The 21,642-nt window shown below is 47.4% G+C and overlaps 1 protein-coding gene and 1 non-coding gene across 2 annotated transcripts in view; both read left to right on the top strand.

Annotated features, from left to right (window-relative positions):
- Positions 1 to 1,375: 1,375 nt before the first annotated feature.
- Positions 1,376 to 21,642, top strand: part of RNF41 (ring finger protein 41) — a 33,262-nt gene continuing 12,995 nt past the window's right edge. The window contains exons 1-3 of the mRNA XM_023210800.1: positions 1,376 to 1,559; positions 6,730 to 6,914; positions 20,897 to 21,009. Coding sequence (XP_023066568.1) covers positions 20,920 to 21,009 — 90 coding nt within the window. The 5' untranslated portion in view covers positions 1,376 to 1,559; positions 6,730 to 6,914; positions 20,897 to 20,919. The remainder of the gene's footprint in view (positions 1,560 to 6,729; positions 6,915 to 20,896; positions 21,010 to 21,642) is intronic.
- LOC111542094 lies at positions 17,193 to 17,296 on the top strand. The gene has a single exon (XR_002731438.1). It is a non-coding gene; the product is annotated as a U6 spliceosomal RNA (small nuclear RNA).

Raw genomic sequence — 21,642 nt, 5'->3', positions numbered from 1 at the left:
TCATCCTTTTTTATGGCTGCATAGTATTCCATGGTGTATATGTGCCACATTTTCTTAATCCAGTCTGTCACTGATGGACATTTGGGTTGATTCCAAGTCTTTGCTATTGTGAATAGTGCCGCAATAAACATACGTGTGCATGTGTCTTTGTAGTAGCATAATTTATAATCCTTTGGGTATATAATCACAAGAAGAGAAAACCAAACACCGCATGTTCTCACTCATAGGTGGGAACTGAACAATGAGCTCACTTGGACTCGGGAAGGGGAACCTCACACACTGGGGCCTATCATGGGGAGGGGGGAGGGGGGAGGGATTGCATTGGGGAGTTATACCTGATATAAATGATGAATTGATGGGTGCTGACGAGTTGATGGGTGCAGCACACCAACATGGCACATGTATACATATGTAACCTGCACGTTATGCACATGTACCCTAGAACTTAAAGTATAATAAAAAAAAAAAAAAAAAAAAAAAAAGATATTCCCCAGGATGGATACAGTAAAAAAAAATAAAAAATAAAAAAAAAAAATAAAGATATGTGTGTGTATATGCGTGTATTAATGTGCATTAGCATTTACTTAGCCAATGTCCACAATAAATACCATACTATTTAATACCAGATTAGCCTAGGAAGTCATGTAATTGTAATGCCTTGGTTTGCTTAATTAATCCCCTATCTTCTCATGGAGCTCTTTAGGCTCCACATTGACTTCCCTTGGATCCCAGATTCTCTACTGCCCACATCCCCAACACCATGGTGTTGTAAGCTAAGGAAATCAAACCCCAACTCAGGAAGACGGAAATTTTTTCTCCCTTCCTTCCTTCCTCTTAGGTGTTTCAGGGAACTCCACAAGTGTTCGAGGAGCCATTGTGGATACGGCAGGAGAGCGCCTGGGAGAGAGGCAGACAACCCATTGAGCACCCCAGATGTAAGCTTTGCGGTCAGACTCCCTCACTCCCCACCCCGCGGCCGCCTTGTTACGAAGCTCTATAGGATGCTGACCAGGTCTCCGGAAAAGGGAGAGGGGCCGGACCCGCAGCAGGTCACGCTGCAGGTCTGCCTCTCCGCAATGATCTCGCACCAATCTGCGTCAGCTCTAAGACACAAGTCACCTGCACCCCTCCAAAGCGAAGCGTGGACGGCCAGGCCCACACGTTCTTGGCGGGAAGAACACAGAGTTCGCCCTCCCAAATGACTATATAGTTCTGGCTGGGCCTATATAGACGCTAGACTAGACTTCCGGTCTAGAGCGGAGGCCTGGCCAGCCTTCGTCCCTCCTGGTAGGCCGCTCGTGGCTGGTAGTGTAGGGGCTGAGTTAAACAAAGAGGCGGGGTTTGGTGACGAGCTTCCGCCGGGTTGCGTAGCAGCGGTGGGCGGGGCAAAGGAGCCTTCTGAGAAGGCGACGAGTGGTCGGAGTCTTCTTTCCCCTCCTTCCCCTTTCCCTTCCCTACCCGGGAGAGGCTAGGATCCGGCACCAGGGCACTACTGTGGCCGCTGCTGCCTCAGCTCCGACTGGGTCAGGTTGCGGAGACTCCAGGCCGCTTCCAGGGCGGTGCGTACTGCGCCTGCGCGATCTTCCATCTAAGAGAGGGTGTGGGAGGGGAGGAGGTGATGTCCCAGGGGTATTGAGGCGGGGGGCTGAAATACTGGGGTTCAGAAGGAGGGATGGTGGTAGAGATAAAAATGTGGGCAGGGAAGCAGCACTGGCGAGGAGTCGGGAGGTGAGAAGGGGGCCCTGGAGATTGAGCTGTTGGGGAAGGTCCGTTGGAATAGGGGAGCTTTGAGAAGTGCGGGAGGCGGCCGGAGCTAGCTGGAGGACCGGCAGCCGCGGACCTGGGGGAACAGCGTGATGTTTAAATGGGCAATGATTGACGGGCCAGAAGGGGAGGAAGGGAGCATTCCGGGGACCAGCCTGGGCAGGGGCGGTGGAACCTAAACCCCCGCCCTCCAAGCGCCATAGCTTGGCTCCTCTCCCATGCCTTGTCTTTGACAGCCTTGTCCTCTCATTCCTTCCCCGCTCCTCACCCCCTCCCAGCCTTCCATGAAGGAATCTCACATTCTTTCACATCCGTGCGCTTGGTTTGCAGCCTGGCTCTCTGACAGGTTTCACACACCACACACTGGAAGGCCTTCCCTAACTCAGGACTTTGGGAAATTGGGGAGTGGGGAGGAGGGGGCCAGAGGCAGAGCAGAAAGCCAGGAGGGGTGAGGGCGTTTTGCTTGAGGGATTGACAGACTGCTTCCCTATTCAGAAACTTCATTTCACCTAATAGCAAGTGGGGCTGTTAATGAGGCCACTGTTCTTAGGGACTGGCCCGTGATAGTGTTTTCCTTTTCTATAGAGGGGTTTTAGAGTCTCACAATAGGGCAAGAGGCTGATAGTGTCGTTGGCTGATAGTTTTGCCCCAAATAAGAATGGAGTGGACTAGTGGTAGAGAATGTGAGTGATGCAGTGTTACTACCTTGCATGTCCAGCTGATCGACCTGTGGCTAGGCCTACCTTCTAGTAAAAAGAAGGAACAAGCTTCTTTCAAGCATTTCCTCTCCGACTCTCAGTACTCTAAATTTATTTTGCGTTATATATATATTTTTGAGACGGAGTCTCACTCTTATCACCCAGGCTGGAGTGCAGTGGCACAATCTCGGCTCACTGCAACCTCCTTTTCCTGGATTCAAGCAATTCTCCTGCCTCAGCCTCCTGAATAGCTGGGATTACAGGCACCTGCCACCATGCCTGGCTAATTTTTTGTATTTTTAGTAGAAATGGGGTTTCACCATGCTAGTCTCAAACCAGGCTGGTCTCAAACCCCTGACCTCAGCCTGGCACGGTGGCACACGCCTGTAATCCTAGTACTTTGGGAGGCCGAGGCGGGCAGATTGCCTGAGCTCAAGAGTTCGAGACCAGCCTGGGCAACACGGTGAAACCCCGTCTCTACTAAAAATATAAAAAATTAGCAGGGCATGGCTGTGTGCGCCTGTAGTCCCAGCTACTTGGGAAGCTGAGGCAGGACAATTGCTTGAACCCGGGAGGCGGAGGTTGCAGTGAGCTGAGATTGCGCCGTTGCACTCCAGCCTGGGCAACAGAGCGAGACTGTGTCTCCCCACAGTTCCCCCCCAAGAAAAAACAACTCTGACCTCAGGTGATCGGTCCACCTCAGCCTCCCAAAGTGCTAGGATTACAGGCATGAGCCACTGCACCTGGCTTTATTTTATATTCTGTTGCTACAAATAATCTTACTTTAGGATAACAGTATTCAGTATCCTTTCATATTTATTTATTTATTTATTTATTTATTTATTTTTGAGACAGGGTCTCACTCTGTCCCCCAGGCCGATGTGCAGTGCTGCGATCTCTGCTCACTGCAATCTCTGCCTCCTGGGCTCAGTTGATCTTCCTGCTTCAGCCTCCTCACAAGCCAGGACTACAGGCACTCATGCCACCATGCCCGCCTAATTTTTGTTTTTTTTGTAGAGACAAGGTTTCACTATGTTGCCCAGGCTGGTCTCAAACTCTTGGACTCAAGTGATCCACCCACCTTGGCCTCCCAAAGCACTGGGATTACGGTGTGAGCCACTGCGTCCAGCCTCCTTTCATATTTATTTCATTTGATTTGCAGGACAGTATGTATAAGGGGTGTGCGTGTGTGTATACGTGTATACACATACACACATATATTAGGCCGCGCACAGTGGCTTACGCCTGTAACCCAGCACTTTGGGAGGCCAAAGGTGGCGGATTACAGGAGGTCAGTCTGAGACCAGCCTGGCCAACATGTTGAAACCCCATCTCTACTAAAGTATAAAACTTAGCCTGGCATGGTGACACGTGTCTGTGATCCCGGCTACTCAGGAGGCTGAGGCAGGAGAATTGTTTGAACCTGGGAGGTGGAGGTTGGCCTGAGCTGAGGAGATCGCATCACTGCACTCTATCCTGGGCGACAGAGCAAGACTCCATCTCAAAAAAAAAGAAAAGAAAAAAGAAGCCAGGCATGGTGGCTCACACATGTAATCCCAGCACTTTGGGAGGCCCAGGCGGGCAGATCACAAGGTCAGGAGATCAAGACCATCCTGGCCAACATGGTGTAACCCCATCTCTACTAAAAATACAAAAACTAGCTCAGCATGATGGCGCACACCTGTAGTCCCAGCTACTTGGGAGGCTGAGACAGGAGAATCGCTTAAACCCTGGAGGCAGAGGTTGCAGTAAGCTGAGATCCTGCCACTGTACTCCAGCCTAGCGACAGAGCAACACTCTGTCTCAAAATATATATATATATATAAAATATATATAATACTTCTATATATTATATATACGTTATATTAATATATGAGGCAGGTCTCATTTTTCTCCACTTGACAGTTGAAGAAACAGAAAAACTACAGCAGGGTTACTTGACTTGTTTAAATGTGTACATTTATGGATGGGCGCAGTGGCTGGTGTCTGTAATCCCAGCACTTTGGGAGGTTGAGGTTGGAGGATTGCTGGAGCCTGCCCAGGAGTTAAAGACCAGCCTGGGTAACGTGTCCAAACCCCGTCTCTACCCAAAATACAAAAATTAGCCAGGCATGCTGGTGTGTGCCTGTGGTCCCAGCTATTTGGGAGACTAAGGTGGGAGGATTGCTGGAGCCTGGGAAGGCAAGGCTGTAGTGAGCTATGATCATGCCACTGTACTCTAGCCTGGGCAATAGAACAAGACCCTGTCTCAAAAAATAATAATAAAAATAATAATTTATGTGGGCCGGGTGCAGTGGCTCACACCTGTAATCCCAGCATTTTGGGAGGCTGAGGCAGGTGTATCACCTGAGGTCAGGAGTTTGAGACCAGCCTGGCCAACACAGTGAAACCCCATCTCTACTAAAAATACAAAAATTAGGCCGGACACGGTGGCTCAAGCCTGTAATCCCAGCACTTTGGGAGGCCGAGATGGGCGGATCACAAGGTCAGGAGATCGAGACCATCCTGGCTAACCCGGTGAAACCCCGTCTCTACTAAAAAATACAAAAAACTAGCCGGGCGAGGTGGCCGGCGCCTATAGTCCCAGCTACTCGGGAGGCTGAGGCAGGAGAATGGCGTGAACCCAAAAGGCAGAGCTTGCAGTGAGCTGAGATCCGGCCACTGCACTCCAGCCTGGGTGACAGAGCGAGACTCCGTCTCAAAACTCACACAAAAAAAAAAAAAAAAAGAGTAGTATGGCCGGGCGCAGTGGCTCAAGCCTGTAATCCCAGCACTTTGGGAGGCTGAGACGGGCAGATCTCGAGGTCAGGAGCTCGAGACCATCCTGGCTAACACGGTGAAACTCTGTCTCTACTAAAAAATACAAAAAACTAGCTGGGCGAGGTGGCAGGCACCTGTAGTCCCAGCTACACGGGAGGCTGAGGCAGGAGAATGGCGTAAACCTGGGAGGCGGAGCTTGCAGTGAGCTGAGATCCGGCCACTGCACTCCAGCCCGGGCGACAGAGCAAGACTCCGTCTCAAAAAAAAAAAAAAAAAAAAAAAATACAAAAATTAGCTGGGCATGGTGATGGGCGCCTGTAATCCCAGCTACTCTGGAGGCTGAGGTAGGAGAATCACTTGGACTCGGGAAGCGGAGGCTGCAGTGAGCCAAGATCACACCATTGCACTCCAGCCTAGGTGACAGAGTGAGACTCTGTCTCAAAATAATAATAATAATTTATGTGAAAGCACTTTGGAAACATAAAAGCAGCAGTCCCCAGCCTTTTTGTGAAAGATAGTTTTTCTACAGATGGTGGGTGAGGGGATGGTTTTGGGATGAAACTCTTCCACCTCAGATCATTAGGCATTAGATTATCATAGGGAGTGGGCAACCTAGATCCTTCGCATGTGCAGTTCACAATAGGGTTCATGCTTCTGTGAGAATCAAATGCTGCTGCTGATCTGACAGGAGATGGAGCTCAGGCCCCAGTGCTTGCTTGTTTCCTGCTCACCTCCTTTTGTACGACCCGGTTACTAATAGGCCACAGTCTGGTACTGGTCCATCTAGGGATTTGGGGACCTCTGCATTAAAGCATCATCCTGTACACGTAACGTATTATGGATCTATGCATTTGTGTGTGTGTGTGTGTGTTTTGAGTTGGAGTCTTGCTATGTCGCCTAGGCTGGAGTGCGATGGCACAATCTCAGCTCACTGCAACCTCCGCCTCCCGAGTTCAAGCAGTTCTCCCTGCCTCAGCTTTCTGAGTAGCTGGGATTACAGGCACCCGCTACCACGCCTGGCTAATTTTTATATTTTTAGTAGAGATGGGGTTTCGCCGTGTTGGCCAGGCTCATCTCGAACTCCTGACCTCAGGTGATCTACCCTCCTCGGCCTCCCAAAATGCTGAGATTCCAGGCGTGAGCCATCGCACCCGGCAGGACCTGTGCATTTTGTAGTCACAGATTTGGAATCATTATTACTGGTAGTTATGTGCACTGAATAAAAGAATCGTAAATCTCCAACAACTCCTCTTCTCTGCTTTTCCTCTTGTCCTTTTCTTTCCCCCTCCCAACTATGTTCATATCTACTGGACCCTGTGTGTGTGCTTCCTTAGCTGGTGAGCTCCCTCCTTAGAAGGTAGTCTTACTTGCCTAGCACTGAAAACTTAGTGTTTAATGGAGTTATCTCATCCTCTCCAAGCAACTGCCAGATCCATCTGTCCAGTCTCCTTGCCAAGTAGAGGTAGTTCTCCTGACTCCCCTTTCTCTTCCTTGTTTCTATTACTAGAGTACTCCTGATTGTGACATCACATTCATCCCCTGGGTGATGGAGCTTGTCACTGGGAAGGAAGACTCAGTCGGAGAATAGCCAACAAGATGGGTTACTGGGAGAATCTCTTCAGTGGCACTGAGTGGAGGCATCAGGGGGTTGGAGCCTTGTGAACAGGGAACCTGCCCCCCAACACTTGAAAGGTAAAGTGCCTTGATTCAGAATCCCATTCCAGGCCTCAACCCTCTTCTCTGTCACTTGGGATTCCTTCTGCCCTTGAAAGCCCAGTTCTTAAAACTTCTTTCTGCAGAAAGCTTTCTATGATTAATCTGTACCATTTGTTCTTTTCTGTATATTTTACAACTTACATTAATTATTAACTTTTACTTGTTAAGTATTTGCTTAACCTTAGTTTGAGGACAAGGATTATGTGTTTCTTCTTCTTTTTTTTTTTGAGACAGAGTCTTGCTCTGTCGCCTTGGCTGGAGTGCAGTGGCACAATCTCAGCTCACTGCAACCTTCACCTCCTGGATTCAAGCAATTCTCCTGCCTCACCCTCCCAAATAGCTGGGATTATGGCTAATTTTTATGTTTTTAGTAGAGATGGGGTTTCACCAGGTTGGTCAGGCTGTTCTCAAACTCCTGACTTCAGGTGATCCGACTGCCTTGGCCTCCCAAAGTGCTGGGATTATAGGTATAAGCCACTGCGCCCGGCCATGTATTTCTTCTTTATGTCTCTATTGATAAGGAGATTATGTATTTAGGATGATGAAGTTTGGGGTAACCACACAAATAGTGCTTGGAGCTGCTGACCAACTGGGAGGTCATTTCTGGCCTTTAATGCCTGGCAGGCCTCTTTTTAGATATTAGATGAGTTCTTGAAGAATTATATGCCTTCTGGATTCTTTTGTAAATTGAATAAATTAAAACTAAAGAGACCTAACTTTAAAATCCCCATGTGGTTAATTCAGTATGATCCACAGCATTCTGGAATTAGACAGAACCTTAGAACCACTCATCTCACAAGTGAGGAAACTGAGTTCCGAAGAGGGGAAGTGATTTCAGTCTAAGGGTTCTGTTGCTTAAGTAAAAAATATCTCTTCCGTTCACGTAAAAAGTCAAGAGCTGCTTGGAGAGAGCAAGGTCAGTTAGTGTTAGAGCCAGGATACCTTTTTTAACATAAGTACCCATTAATTTATCTCTTTTTGTTTTTGAGACAGAGTCTCGCTCTGCCGCCCAGGCTGGAGTGCAGTGGCACATGGTCTCTACTCACTGCAAGCTCCGCCTCCCGGGTTCACATCATTCTCCTGCCTCAGCCTCCCAAGTAGCTGGGACTACAGGCGCCTGCCACCATGCCCAACTAATTTTTTGTATTTTTTTTTTAGTAGAGACGGGGTTTCACCATGTTAGCCAGGATGGTCTCGATCTCCTGACCTCATGATCCGCCCGCCTCGGCCTCCCAAAGTACTGGGATTACAGGCGTGAGCCACCGCGCCCGGCCCCATTAATTTATCTTTTTTATCTTTTTTTTTTTTGAGATGGAGTCTTGCTCTGTCGCCAGGCTGGAGTGCAGTGGTGCAATCTCGGCTCACTGCAGTTTCTACCTCCTGGGTTCAAGCGATTCTCCTGCCTCAGCCTCCCGAGTAGCTGGGACTACAGGCATGTGCCATCACACCCAGCTAATTTCTTGTATTTTTATTAGATACAGGGTTTCACCATGTTGGCCAGGATGGTCTCGATCTCTTGATCTCGTGATCCACCTACCTCGGCCTCCCAAAGTGCTGGGATTACAGGCGTGAGCCACCAGTCCAGCCTATTTTTGTTTTATATGCTCAATCTTAGAATCTTAGAATCATAGAACTTATAGAGCACCTTAGAACTTATGTAGCCCAGGATGCTTCATTTCATGTAGGGAACTGAGGCCCAGAGAGGCCAAATAAGTTGTCCAAGGTCATACATTTGGTAGTGATAAAGCTAGAACTAGGACTCGGGTTTCTGGATTCCTAACACAGTTTTTTGTTTTTTGTTTTTCCAGAACTATTCACTGGGAGACAGGGAGATACGATGAAATGTTTTAGAGACACCTGTGAGATCCTTTGCCAGCTAATTTTTTGACCACATTGAAGTTTCTGGGAGTCATCTGTTTCCTTAGATCAGGGCAGGTTATAGGGCCCTTTCCCTATGTGTTTAATTGTAGTGATCAGAGCTGGAGAATCCTCAGACCTCTGCACCTTTGTTGTATGCAGGGCATAGAGGAGAGAGAATGGTAGATGGGAGACTGCATACTTATACCTGACTTTTGCCCTTATGTTTTTGCCACAAAATTGATGGCAGCATGCCCAGCTACCCAAAATGTAAATCATGGGTTAGAGTGACTTCTCTAATGGTTCTCTAAGCATGTGTACATGAATGAATGTGCATGGTTTCATCTACGCTTATGGGTTCAAGAAATCCTGAATAAGTGAGGATAAATGTCCTTTAGGAAAAATGTGAGTTCCTAGCTTTCTCTAGTGGGAGACCAGAGAAAACAACCACAACAGTAAGTTAAAAGGGCATAGAAAGGGGTCTGATAAGGCTCTTTTTTCCTTCATAAAAATTATTCTATTATAATGCTGACCAGGAATAAAGAGATATCCCAGTATAACACTAAGGAGGTAAAGTAGCATAGTTACCTGTTTTGGATTTGGCCTATGGAATAGGAGACTGGAAGTGCAGTTTTCATTTTGGGTTTAGTATGGTCAGATAAGGGAGGTTGGCAGAACTCTTGTAAGGCCTCAAGGGACACTTCAGTGGTACTTCAATTCAGCTCCCCAGGTTTGAGTAAAACCTCCTAAGGCCTTTTCCTATCCTATACCCGAGGACAATATCCAGGAAACTGCTTCCAGTGGCTGTGGTCACCGGCTATGACTCTTGAGGTCCCTGTGATTTCAGGTTTACTAAGGGCTTCTGCCCCAGGGCAGTGAGCAGCTGAATTATTTTGAGGCATCCCCCCTGGAATGATAACCTTTCCCTATGACAACCCACTGCAGTGTTAAGAATCCCAGAGATTAGAAGGAATAGTCAAGTAAACCTAACCTGACAGATTGAGATTGTCTGCCTGGGGGCAGTGCAAGGCAGCCTAGTCTAGAGCTGACTTCCAAGGTTGCATATCACCATGTCAACATTGGTTTCCCATAGATGACAAATAGGAAATACCCTAATCAGATTAGAAATCTAAATTTCCCCTTAATTCTTAAGGCCACATCCCTGAAAGGGTACAGTTATAAAAAGGTGAATAAAGCAGAATCTCCAGAAAGATAAAGAGGGGTTTAGATTTAGGAATGACATTGTTTATCATCTCTGCAGTTTTGAAAATACTGACTTTATGATGGGAACCTTACAGCTCCTAATTTGGCTGGTGGGTTCCCATACCCTGTGGCCATCTCTGCACCAACTCAGGCAAGTTCTTTTCTGTTTATTTTGGGAGACATGGGATCTCCTGAAATCCCATTAAGAAAAATTTTCAGAATTTGTGTTCCTCCTCAAGACAATATTATTAGCATTGCTTTAAAATGAAAAGACGGCTGGACACAGTAGCTCACATCTATAATCCCAGTACTTTTGGGAGGCTGAGGTGGGAGGATCACTTGAGCCCAGTAATTCAAGACCAGCCTGGGCAACATGGTGAGACCCCATCGCTATTAAAAAAAAAAAAAAAAAACACCAGCTGGTATGGTGGCGCACACCTGTAGTCCCTGCTACTCAAGAGGCTGAGTTGGGAGGGTCGTTTGAGCCTGGGAGATTGAGGCGGCAGTGAGCCATGATTGTGCCACTGCACTCCAGCCTGGATGACAGAATGAGATCCTGTCTTTTTAATAAAAAAAAAAAAAGAAAAGAAAAAATATACAATGAAACGTAGTACAAGCTCTAGGCCTATTTTCTTTCTTTATTTCTTTTTTTTTTCTGGAGATAGAGTCTCTCTCTGTTATCCAGGCTGGAGTACAGTGGCTTGATCTTGGCTCACTGCAGCCTCCACCTCCCAGGTTCCCGCCATTCTCCTGCTTCAGCCTCCCAAGTAGCTGGGACTATAGGTGCCCGCCACCACGCCCGGCTAATTTTTTGTATTTTTAGTAGAGACGGGGTTTCACCGTGTTAACCAGGATGGTCTTGATCTCCTGACCTCGTGATCCACCTGCCTCGGCCTCCCAAAGTGCTGGGATTACAGGTGTGAGCCACTGTGCCCAGCTTCTAGGCCTATTTTCTACATTACCTCTAGCAACAAGGAGAAGAGTTTAATTTTTTTGTTTCGTTTTTGAGACAGAGTCTCACTCTGTCACCCAGGCTGGAGTGTAATGGCCCGATCTCAACTCACTGCATCCTCCGCCTCCTGGGTTCAAGCAGTTCTCCTGCCTTAGCCTCCTGAGTAGTGGGGATTACAGGTGCCTGCCACTGTGCCTGGCTAACTTTTGTATTTTTAGTAGAGATGGGGTTTCACCATGTTGGCCAGGCTGGTCTTGAACGCCTGACCTCAAATGATCTGCCCGCCTCGGCCTCCCAAAGTGCTAGGATTACAGGCATGAGCCACCGGGCCTGGCCTAGATTAATGTTATTTTAATTGTTGTTCCTTACGCCAAGGATAACTGTTTTATTTCCAGAGACAGGGTCTCACTCTGTCACCCAGCCAGCACCAGCATGGCTCACTGATGCCTCAACCTCCTGCGTTCAAGCAATCCTCCCACCCAGGAGTTCCAGACTAGCCTGTGCAACATAGTGAAACCTTATCTCTACTAAATATAATAAATTAGCTGAGTGTGGTTGGCAGCACCTGTGGTCCTAGCGACTCAGGAGACTGAGTCAGGAGAATTGCTTGAGCCTCCAAGGTCAAGACTATAGTGAGCTGTGATGGTACCACTGCATTCCAGCCTGGGTGATAGAGCGAGATCCTGTCTCAAAAAAAAAAAAAAAAAATTAAATCTTGTAGAAATATATGACCTAGATTGAAAGTGTAATCTCCGCATCTAGATTTTTTTTTTTTTTTTTTTTTTTTTTGAGATGGAGTTTTGCTCTTGTTGCCCAGACTCTGGAGTGCAGTGGCGCTATCTCGGCTCACTGCAACCTCCACCTCCCCGGTTCAAGCAATTCTCCTGCCTTAGCCTCCCAAGTAGTTGAGATTACAGACATGCGCCACCACGCCCAGCTAACTTTTTATATTTAGTAGAGACGGGGTTTCACCATGTTGGTCAGACCAGTCTCGAACTCCTGACCTCAGGTGATCCACCCACCTTGGCCTCCCAAAGTGCTGGGATTACAGGCATGCACCACCTCATCCAGCCTACATCTAGACTTTTTTTTTTTTTTTTGAGACGGAGTCTCGCTCTGTCGCCCAGGCTGGAGTGCAGTGGCCGGATCTCAGCTCACTGCAAGCTCCGCCTCCCGGGTTTACGCCATTCTCCTGCCTCAGCCTCCCGAGTAGCTGGGACTACAGGCGCCCGCCACCTCGCCTGGCTAGTTTTTTGTATTTTTTTAGTAGAGACGGGGCTTCACCGTGTTAGCCAGGATGGTCTCGATCTCCTGACCTCGTGATCCACCCGCCTCAGCCTCCCAAAGTGCTGGGATTACAGGCTTGAGCCACCGCACCCGGCCTAGACTTTTTTTTTTAAGATGGAGTCTTGCTCTGTTGCCCAGGCTGGAGTGCAGTGGCACAATCTCGGCTCACTGCAAGCTCTGCCTCCTGGGTTCACACCATTCTACCTCAGCCTCCTGAGTAGCTGGGACTACAGGCACCCGCCACTACGCCTGGCTAATTTTTTTGTATTTTTTTAGTAGAGACGGGGTTTCACTGTGTTAGCCAGTGTGGTCTTGATCTCCTGACCTCATGATCCGCCCACCTTGGCCTCCCAGAGTGCTGGGATTACAGACGTGAGACACCGCGCCTGGCCTTTTTTTTGAGACGGAATTTCATTCTTGTGGCCCAGGCTAGAGTGCAGTGGCACGATCTTGGCTTACCACAACCTCTGCCTCCCAGGTTCAAGCAGTTCTCCTGCCTCAGCCTCTTAAGTAGTGGGGACTACAGGTGCATGCCACCGTGCCCAGCTAATTTTTTTTTTTTTTTTAGTAGAGATGGGGTTTTCACGATGTTGGCCAGGCTGGTCTCGAGCTCTTGACTTTGTGATCCGCCTGCCTCAGCCTCTCAAAGTGCTAGTATTACAGGCGTGAGCCACCACAGCAGGCCCTAAGTCTTTTTTTTTTGGAGACAAAGTCTCAGTCTTGTCCCCCATAGGTTGGAATACAATGGCAGGATCTCAGCTCACTGCAACCCCCGCCTCCCTGGTTCAAGCAATTCTTCTGCCCCAGCCTCCCAAGTAGCTGGGATTACAGGTGCCTGCCACCACACCTGGGTATTTTTGTATTTTTAGTAGAGATGGGGTTTTACTGTGTTGGCCAGGCTGGTCTTGGACTTCTGACTTCAGGTGATTTGCCCGCCTTGGCCTCCCAATGTGCTGGGATTACAGGTGTAAGCCACCACACCCAGCCCCGGCCCTAGATTTTTAAAATGTGTACGCTACATTTATTTTCTTTTGTTAAGTGTTTTTGTTTGTTTTGTTTTTGTTTTGTTTATTTTTGAGACAGAGTCTCCCTCTGTTACCCAGGCTAGAGTGCAGTGGCATGATCGTGGCTCACTGCAAACTCTGCCTCCCAGGTGCAAGCGATTCTCCTGCCTCAGCCTCCCAAGTAGCTGGGATTGCAGGTGCATGCCACCACACCCAGCTAATTTTTTTGTATTTTTAGTACAGATGGTGTTTCACCATGTTGGCCAGGCTGATCTCGAACTCCTGACCTCAGGTGATCCACCTGCCTCAGCCTCCCAAAATGCTGGGATTACAAGCTTGAGTCCCTGCGCCCGGCCAAGTTATTTTTATTAAAATGGGTCTATACTATACATACTCTTTTTGCCACTTGTGTATTTCAGTTTGAGAGGCAATTTAGCCAAGTGGTTAAAAGCTTGGGCTTTGCAGCCAGTCTGTCTGGGTTTGAATCTGGCTCTACCACTTATTAGCTGTATGATTCTGGAAAAGCTTTTTAACCTTTGCGCCTCTGTTACTCATCTGTAAAATGTGAATAATTATAGTCCCAATCTTCTAGAGCTGTTGTAAGGATTAGATGAGTTAATTGGCAAAAAATGTTTAAAATACTGTCTGCCATATAGTAATGCTCAAATAAATGCTGGCTTCATTATTATTTAATCATATATGTAGAATCAAGGCTGCAGTGAGCTGCGATTGTATCACTGTACTCCAGCCTGGGCAACAGAATAAGACCGTGTCTCTTAAAAAAAATAGCATGATAGCATAGATGATATCTATAAATATAAATAAATTATTTTTATTTCTATATAATAAATATATTAAAACAATTTATTTAGAGACAGGATCTCACTTTGTCACCCAGGCTGGAGTAGAGTGGTGCAATCGGCTCACTGTAGTCTCAAGCTTCTGTTCTCAAGTGATCTTCCTGCCTTGGCCACCCAAAGTGCTGGGATTATAGGTGTGAGCCACTGTACCCAGCACAAATAATTTAAATAAATAATATGAAATAAATATATCTAGGTCATGTTAATTTGACATGATGTTGCATTTTATGGATGTAAGGAATTCTACTGGATAGATTTTTTGCTATGACAATGCTTAAGCAGTTTATTACAATTCTTTTTGCACCCTTGTTTATTTTATTTATTTATTTATTTATTTTTTGAGACGGAGTCTCACTCTGTCGCCCAGGCTAGAGTGTAGTGGCGTGATCTCTGCTCACTACAAGCTCTGCCTCCCGCGTTCACGCCATTCTCCTGCCTCAGCCTCCCGAGTAGCTGGGACTATAGGCGCCCGCCACTATGCCCAGCTAATTTTTTGTATTTTTAGTAGAGACAGGGTTTCACTGTGTTAGCCAGGATGGTCTTGATCTCCTGACTTCGTGATCCACCCCTCTCAGCCTCCCAAAGTGCTGGAATTACAGGCGTGAGCCACCACGCCTGGCCCACATCCTTGTTTATTTCCTTAGGATAAGTTCCTGGAAGTAAGATTGCTAGGTAGAAAGGTATATGCTTTTTTAGGACAGTTTGTGGTTTTTATTATGAGTTTAATTTGATCAACATTTTCTGGCAAGAGTACATTTTTTCCCCAGACATGTTATATGTGTGTCAGTACATGACATGTTATATTTGTATGTGTTATATGACATATGACATGTATAGTGTATAAAACATAAAGTAGATATTCTTTTTTTTTTTTTTTGGAGACAAAGTCTCGCTCTGTCACCCAGGCTGGAGTGCAATGACACGATCTTGGCTCACTGCAACCTCTGCCTTCTGGGTTCAAGCAATTCTCCTGCCTCAGCCTCTTGAGTAGCTGGGATTACAGGTGCCCACGACCATGCCCAGCTAATTTTTGTATTTTTAGTACAGATGGGGTTTCACCATCTTGGTCAGACTGGTCTTGAACTCCTGACCTCAGGTGATCCACCCACCTTGGCCTCCCAAAGTGCTGGGATTACAGGCGTGAGCTACCACACCTGGCCTGAGTGGATATTATTTTTTGTTTTAACCTTAAATCTGTCTTTCACAGTTTAATTATAGATTTGTTTACTAATTTGAATAGTGAATACACACACACACACACACAGAAAACCTTTTTCAAAGGTACAAAGGGATAATTAGAGAAATTAAAAATTCCCTCCTATCCTTGTTTCTTTGTACCTCCCATCCTTGTTTCTTTGTACCTCCTCTTTAGCAGCAAACGCTGTTGGCAGTTTTCTGTTTATCCTTCTGGAGAGTTCCATGCACATGTAAGCATACACACCTACATGTTGTTTTTCGTATTTGTGGTAGTGTACTTTACATATACTATTCTGTATCTTAGCTTTTTTCCCTTAATAGTATATCTTGGAATTTTTCCATACCTGGTGCATTTTAAGGGCAGCAAGGATTTTTTTTTCTCTGATTAATTTTATAGCTATTATAGATAAAACAAATTACAATTTATATCATTGAGGTAAATATTATAAAGTCAGCAGTTTAATGGATGAATTGTGGATATTTGGGGATATTTTTGCTCTCAGGTAATAGCTATCTCAGCCAACTCCTCCTTTTGACCTTTTATCTTGCCCCTTTCCCTTCTTCCCAGCCCTTTGTATTTGTCTGGACTATGAAAGTAGCAGTAGCTGTCATCTACAATAGCGCTAAGCAGTCTGAGGTTGCATTAATTTAAGTAGCGAAGAAAAGTTGTGTCCATATTGATCAGTCCACATGTAGAACTGTAGGCACCCTGTTTTATCTTTTTTTTTTTTTTTGAAACAGAGTCTCGCTCTGTCGGCCAGGCTGGAGTGCAGTGGCATGATCTTGGCTCACTGAAACTTCTGCCTCCCAGACTCAAGCAATTCTCCTGCCTCAATCTCCTGAGTAGCTGGGATTACAGGCATGTGCCACCATGCCCAGCTAATTTTGGTATTTTTAGTAGAGATGGGATTTCATCATGTTGGCCAGGCTGGTCTCAAACTCCTGACCTCAGGTAATCCGCCTGCCTCGGCCTCCCGAAGTGCTGGGAGTACAGGCATGAGCCACTGCGCCTGGCCTTTTTTTTTTTTTTGAGATAGAATTTCACTCTTGTTGCCCAGGCTGGAGTGCAATGGCGTGATCTCAGCTCACTGCAACCTCCGCCTCCCAGGTTCAATCAATTCTCCTGTCTCAGCCTCCTGAATAGCTGGGATTGTAGGCATGTGCCACCACACCCGGCTAATTTTGTAATTTTAGTAGAGACAGGGTTTCTCCATGTTGGCCAGGCTGGTTTCGAACTCCCGACCTCAGGTAATCTGCCTACCTCAGCACTGCACCCAGCTGTTGTTTTTTGAGTCAGAGTCTCACTCTGTCCCCCAAGCTGGAGTGCAGTGGTGCAATCTTGGCTCACTGCAACTTCCGCCTCCTGAGTTCAAGTGATTCTCCTGTCTCAGCCTCCCAAGTAGCTGGGATTTCAGGCACGTGGCACGACTCCTGGCTAATTTTTGTATTTTTAATAGAGACAGGGTTTCACAATGTTGGCCAGGCTGGTCTTGAACTCCTGACCTCAGGTGATCCGCCCGCCTCAGCCTCTCAAAGTGCTGGGATTAGAGGCATGAGCCACTGCTCCCAGCTGATTTTTACAAGTTTATCAGTATTATTTTTTGAAAACCTGTCTCTGGACCTCTGACCTCTGTTTATCATCTTCCCTTCCTTCCTGCTTTAGAATTATCTCGTTTTTGTTTAAGGTAATTCCTTATCTCCCTACTGCTACCTCAGTGACCAGATTCTCTCCTGTCTTTATCTTTCCCTCTTCCCCTGTACTTTCCTCTCAGTACATAAAGACACTTAAGCCTTTCTCACCATAAGGAAAAACACCCCCACCCAACCCACTTCCTCAGTTTCCTTTCCCCCTCTAGCTAGTTCAATTTCCCTTCCTTTGAAATTAGGCTTTTGAGTGCTGGCTTCAGCATCACATACACTAAAATTGGAATGATAAAGAGATTAGTAGGGCCCCTGTGCAAGGATGACATGAAAATTTGTGAAGTGTTCCGTATTTTTCCTGTGGCCACACAAGGTCCTAGCACAAGCCAACACTTTACCACCACGAGGGCCAGCAGCTTCTTCTAGGTGCAGGACCCTTACCCTGAGTCTGCCCAAATAAACTCGTTGAGAATGCTCACCCACCAAAAAATCAAGCTTTTGATAGAGTTGTGTCTTTGGTCCCTGTCTCTCCAACTCACCTCTTGTTCACTTTGTGCCATTGAAGTCTGGCTTCACTTTCAGTGCTACACTAAAACTACCCTCCACAACTCCCAGCTCCATGGAACTGCTTTACTGTGGTATCCACCGTCCCACATTCCAGCAATTCTTTGTTTTCTTTATCTGATTTGTCTGTTTGTAGCTTTCGACAGTTGTCTTCCCTTCTGTAAGTTCTCCAACCCCTTGACAACTTTTTTTTTTTTTGAGACGGAGTCTTACTCTGTTGCCCAGGCTGAAGTGCAGTGGCACTATCTCCACTCACTGCAAGCTCCGCCTCCTGAGTTCACGCCATTCTCCTACCTCAGCCTCCCAAGTAGCTGGGACTATAGGCACCTGCCACCACGCCCAGCTAATTTTTTGTATTTTTAGTAGAGACTGGTTTCACCATGTTAGCCAGGATGGTCTCTATCTCCTAACCTCGTGCTCTACCCGCCTCCGCCTCCCAAAGTGCTGGGATTACAGGCATGAGCCACTGCGCCCGGCCAGTTGTTTAGTGACCTCTTCTTTGGGTTTGACCTTTGGGAACCCAAAGAAGGAGCATGGCACCATCGCAGCTGTTTGAGTCCTTGCCCTTTTGGACCTCACTCTTCTTTTTTTTTTTTTCTTTTTTTCTTTTGAGACGGAGTCTTGCTCTGTCACCGGGCTAGAATGCAGTGGCGTAATCTCAGCTCATTGCAACCTCCGCCTCCTGGGTTCAAGTGATTCTCCTGCCTCAGCCTCCTGAGTAGCTGGGACTACAGGTGCGCACCACCACACCCAGCTAATTTTTATGTTTTTAGTAGAGATGGGGTTTCACCATGTTGGCCAGGATGGTCTTGATCTCTTGACATCGTGATCCATCTGCCTCGGCCTCCCAAAGTGCTGGGATTAAAGGCATGAGCCACCATGCCCGGCCCTCTCTTCTTTTTTTTTTTTTTTTGAGACGGAATCTCACTCTGTCGCGTCCCAGGCTGGAGCACAGTGGCTGTATCTCAGCTCACTGCAAGCTCCGCCTCCCGGGTTTACGCCATTCTCCTGCCTCAGCCTCCCGAGTAGCTGGGACTACAGGCGCCCGCCACCTCGCGCCACCTCGCCCGGCTAGTGTTTTTGTATTTTTTAGTAGAGACAGGGTTTCTCCGTCTTAACCAGGATGGTCTCGATCTCTTGACCTCGTGATCCGCCCGTCTCGGCCTCCCAAAGTGCTGGGATTACAGGCTTGAGCCACCGCGCCCAGCCCCCTCTCTTCTTCTTTATCCCCATTACCACCACCACCTGAGTTCAGACTCACTGTCACTCTCTGACTTAGATGTCCTTCCATTTCTCCCCTGTTAACATACTGATTCTAAAATGGAACTATTATCACATTCTTTTTTTAAGTCCTTCAGTGGCTCTCTCATACCATTCAGAGTAAAGTCCAAACTCCTCACAGACTTTTCACAGGATGGCCCTTGCTTACCTCTCCAGCCTTGTCTCTTGACAGGCCCTCCCTCCCACCTTTGTCAGCTTTTTCTTGAATCACTTGAAATTCTCTGAACCTATCATATGCCCTCTTCTGGGCATTTGGATGTGCTATTTTATGTGCCCTTTTATATGTGAGGTCAAACTCCCAACCTCAGGTAATCCGCCTACCTCAGCCTCCCAAAGTGCTGGGATTACACTAATGCCCTGCTCCCCCAACATTGAGCTAACTCTTGCCCTACAGGACACATTTCTGGTGACACCCAGTCCTGGAAAACTTATCAAAACCACCCTCAGCTTTCAGCCTGGGTTAGGTATTCATGTCTCTTGTCCTCATAAGGTCCTGTGTCTCCTCTGAGTATTTATCATATCACTTTATATTTTAAATGTGTGCTTACATAATGTCTTCCCCATTAGAATTACATGTCTTTTCTTTTTTTTTTTTTTTTTTTGAGACGGAGTCTTGCTCTGTCACCCAGGCTGGAGTGCTGTGACTGGATCTCAGCTCACTGCAAGCTCCGCCTCCCGGGTTCACGCCATTCTCCTGCCTCAGCCTCCCGAGTAGCTGAGACTACAGGCGCCTGCCACTGCGCCCAGCTAGTTTTTTGTATTTTTTTAGTAGAGACAGGGTTTCACCGTGTTAGCCAGGATGGTCTCGATCTCCTGACTTCGTGATCCGCCCATCTCGGCCTCCCAAAGTGCTGGGATTACAAGCTTGAGCCACCGTGCCCGGCCTGAGTTTTTTGTAGTTTTTAGTAGAGACGGGGTTTCACCGTGTTAGCCAGGATGGTCTCGATCTCCTGACCTCGTGATCCGCCCGTCTTGGCCTCCCAAAGTGCTGGGATTACAGGCTTAAGCCACCGCGCCTGGCCCTTTTCTTTTTTTTTAAAGACAGAGTCTCACTCTGTCATCTAGGCTAGAGAGCTATAGCACAATCTCGGCTCACTGCAACCTCCGCCTCCCAGATTCAAGTGACTCTTGTGCCTCAACCTTCCAATTAGCTGGGATTACAGATATGCATCACCACGCCCAGCTAATTTTTGTATTTTTAGTAGAGATGGGTTTTCTTTTTTTTTTTTTTTTGAGATGGAGTCTCGCTCTGTCACCCAGGCTGGAGTGCAGTGGCCAGATCTCAGCTCACTGCAAGCTCCGCCGCCCGGGTTTACGCCATTCTCCTGCCTCAGCCTCCCGAGTAGCTGGGACTACAGGCGCCCGCCACCTCGCCCGGCTAGTTTTTTTGTATTTTTTAGTAGAGACGAGGTTTCACCGTATTAGCCAGGATGGTCTCGATCTCCTGACCTCGTGATCCGCCCGTCTCGGCCTCCCAAAGTGCTGGGATTACAGGCTTGAGCCACCGCGCCCGGCCAGAGATGGGTTTTCATCATGTTGGCCAGGCTGGTCTTGAACTCCTGACCTCAGGTTATCTGCCTGCCCTGGCCTCCCAAAGTGCTGGGATTACAGGTGTGAGCCACTGTGCTTCAGAATTAAATTTCTTGAAGGCCGGGCGTGGTGGCTCACGCCTGTAATCCCAGCACTTTGGGAGGCCGAGGCGGGCAGATCATGAGATCAGGACATCGAGACCATCCTGACTAACACGATGAAACCCCGTCTCTACTAAAAATACAAAAAATTAGCCAGGCGTGGTGGCAGGCGTCTGCAGTCCCAGCTACTCAGGAGGCTGAGGCACGAGAATGGTGTGAACCCGGGAGGTGGAGCTTGCGGTGAGCCGAGATCGTGCCACTGCACTCCAGCCTGGGCGACAGAGCAAGACTCCGTCTCAAAAAAAAAAAAAAAAGATTTAAATTTCTTGAGTCAGCTTCCACCAAGCCAAATGACTGCTGCATAGTCGACTCCCAATAAATATTTGTTGGATCAATGAATGGATCTTGACAATGAGTTTATGTTTGTCACATATTTGTAGGCTTCTTCTGAACTGGCCTCTGTTTGCTGTTGTCCTTTCAGGACCTGGGTTTCAGTGATGAGACATGGGGTATGATGTAACCCGTTTCCAGGGGGATGTTGACGAAGATCTTATCTGCCCTATTTGCAGTGGAGTCTTGGAGGAGCCAGTACAGGTGAGTTGGTCTGATGGCAGGTTTGGTAGAGCAACAGGTAGCAGTGGAAATAGTAGAAAATATTCATGGGCAGTGGGACCCATGGGGAAGTCACTGTGTTTTTCTCTCCACCCCCACCCAGTGGAGGTTTAGGTCAAAGGAGTAATGTGACTACAAGAATAAGGCTTTCCAGAATCAATCTAGAGGTGGATGCCACAGATATCCAGTGGTTCAGATTTTTTTCTGAGGTCACTCTGAAAGATTTCTCCTGTAAAATGGTCAGCTGCTTGTTTCTGTCTTGTGATAGTAGCTGGGTAGTTTCCTTTCCTCTACAGGAACTCTTACTAGGTTCCATCTTCCTGTCCACGATTGAACTTCTGGACTCTCCTAATAAGTTCTCTCTGCATTTTTATGATGTCATGCTTCAGGTAATCAGCCAGTCTCCCTGCAGGCCTTTCCTACCTGCCTACTATCTAACAAATAGGAAGGCCGGCCGCAGTGGCTCACGCTTGTAATCCCAGCACTTTGGGCCAAGGTCGGTGGATCACGAGGTCAAGAGCCAGCCTGGCCAACATGGTGAAACCCCGTCTCTACTAAAAATACAAATAGCCGGGCGTGGTGGTACATGCCTGTAGTCCCAGCTACTCAGGAGGC

The sequence above is a fragment of the Piliocolobus tephrosceles genome, chromosome 10, assembly GCF_002776525.5.
Source record: "Piliocolobus tephrosceles isolate RC106 chromosome 10, ASM277652v3, whole genome shotgun sequence".
Classification (NCBI taxonomy): Eukaryota; Metazoa; Chordata; class Mammalia; order Primates; family Cercopithecidae; genus Piliocolobus; species Piliocolobus tephrosceles.
The sequence above is the reverse complement of the archived record's forward strand: the minus strand, read 5'-3'. Positions and strand labels throughout refer to the sequence as shown.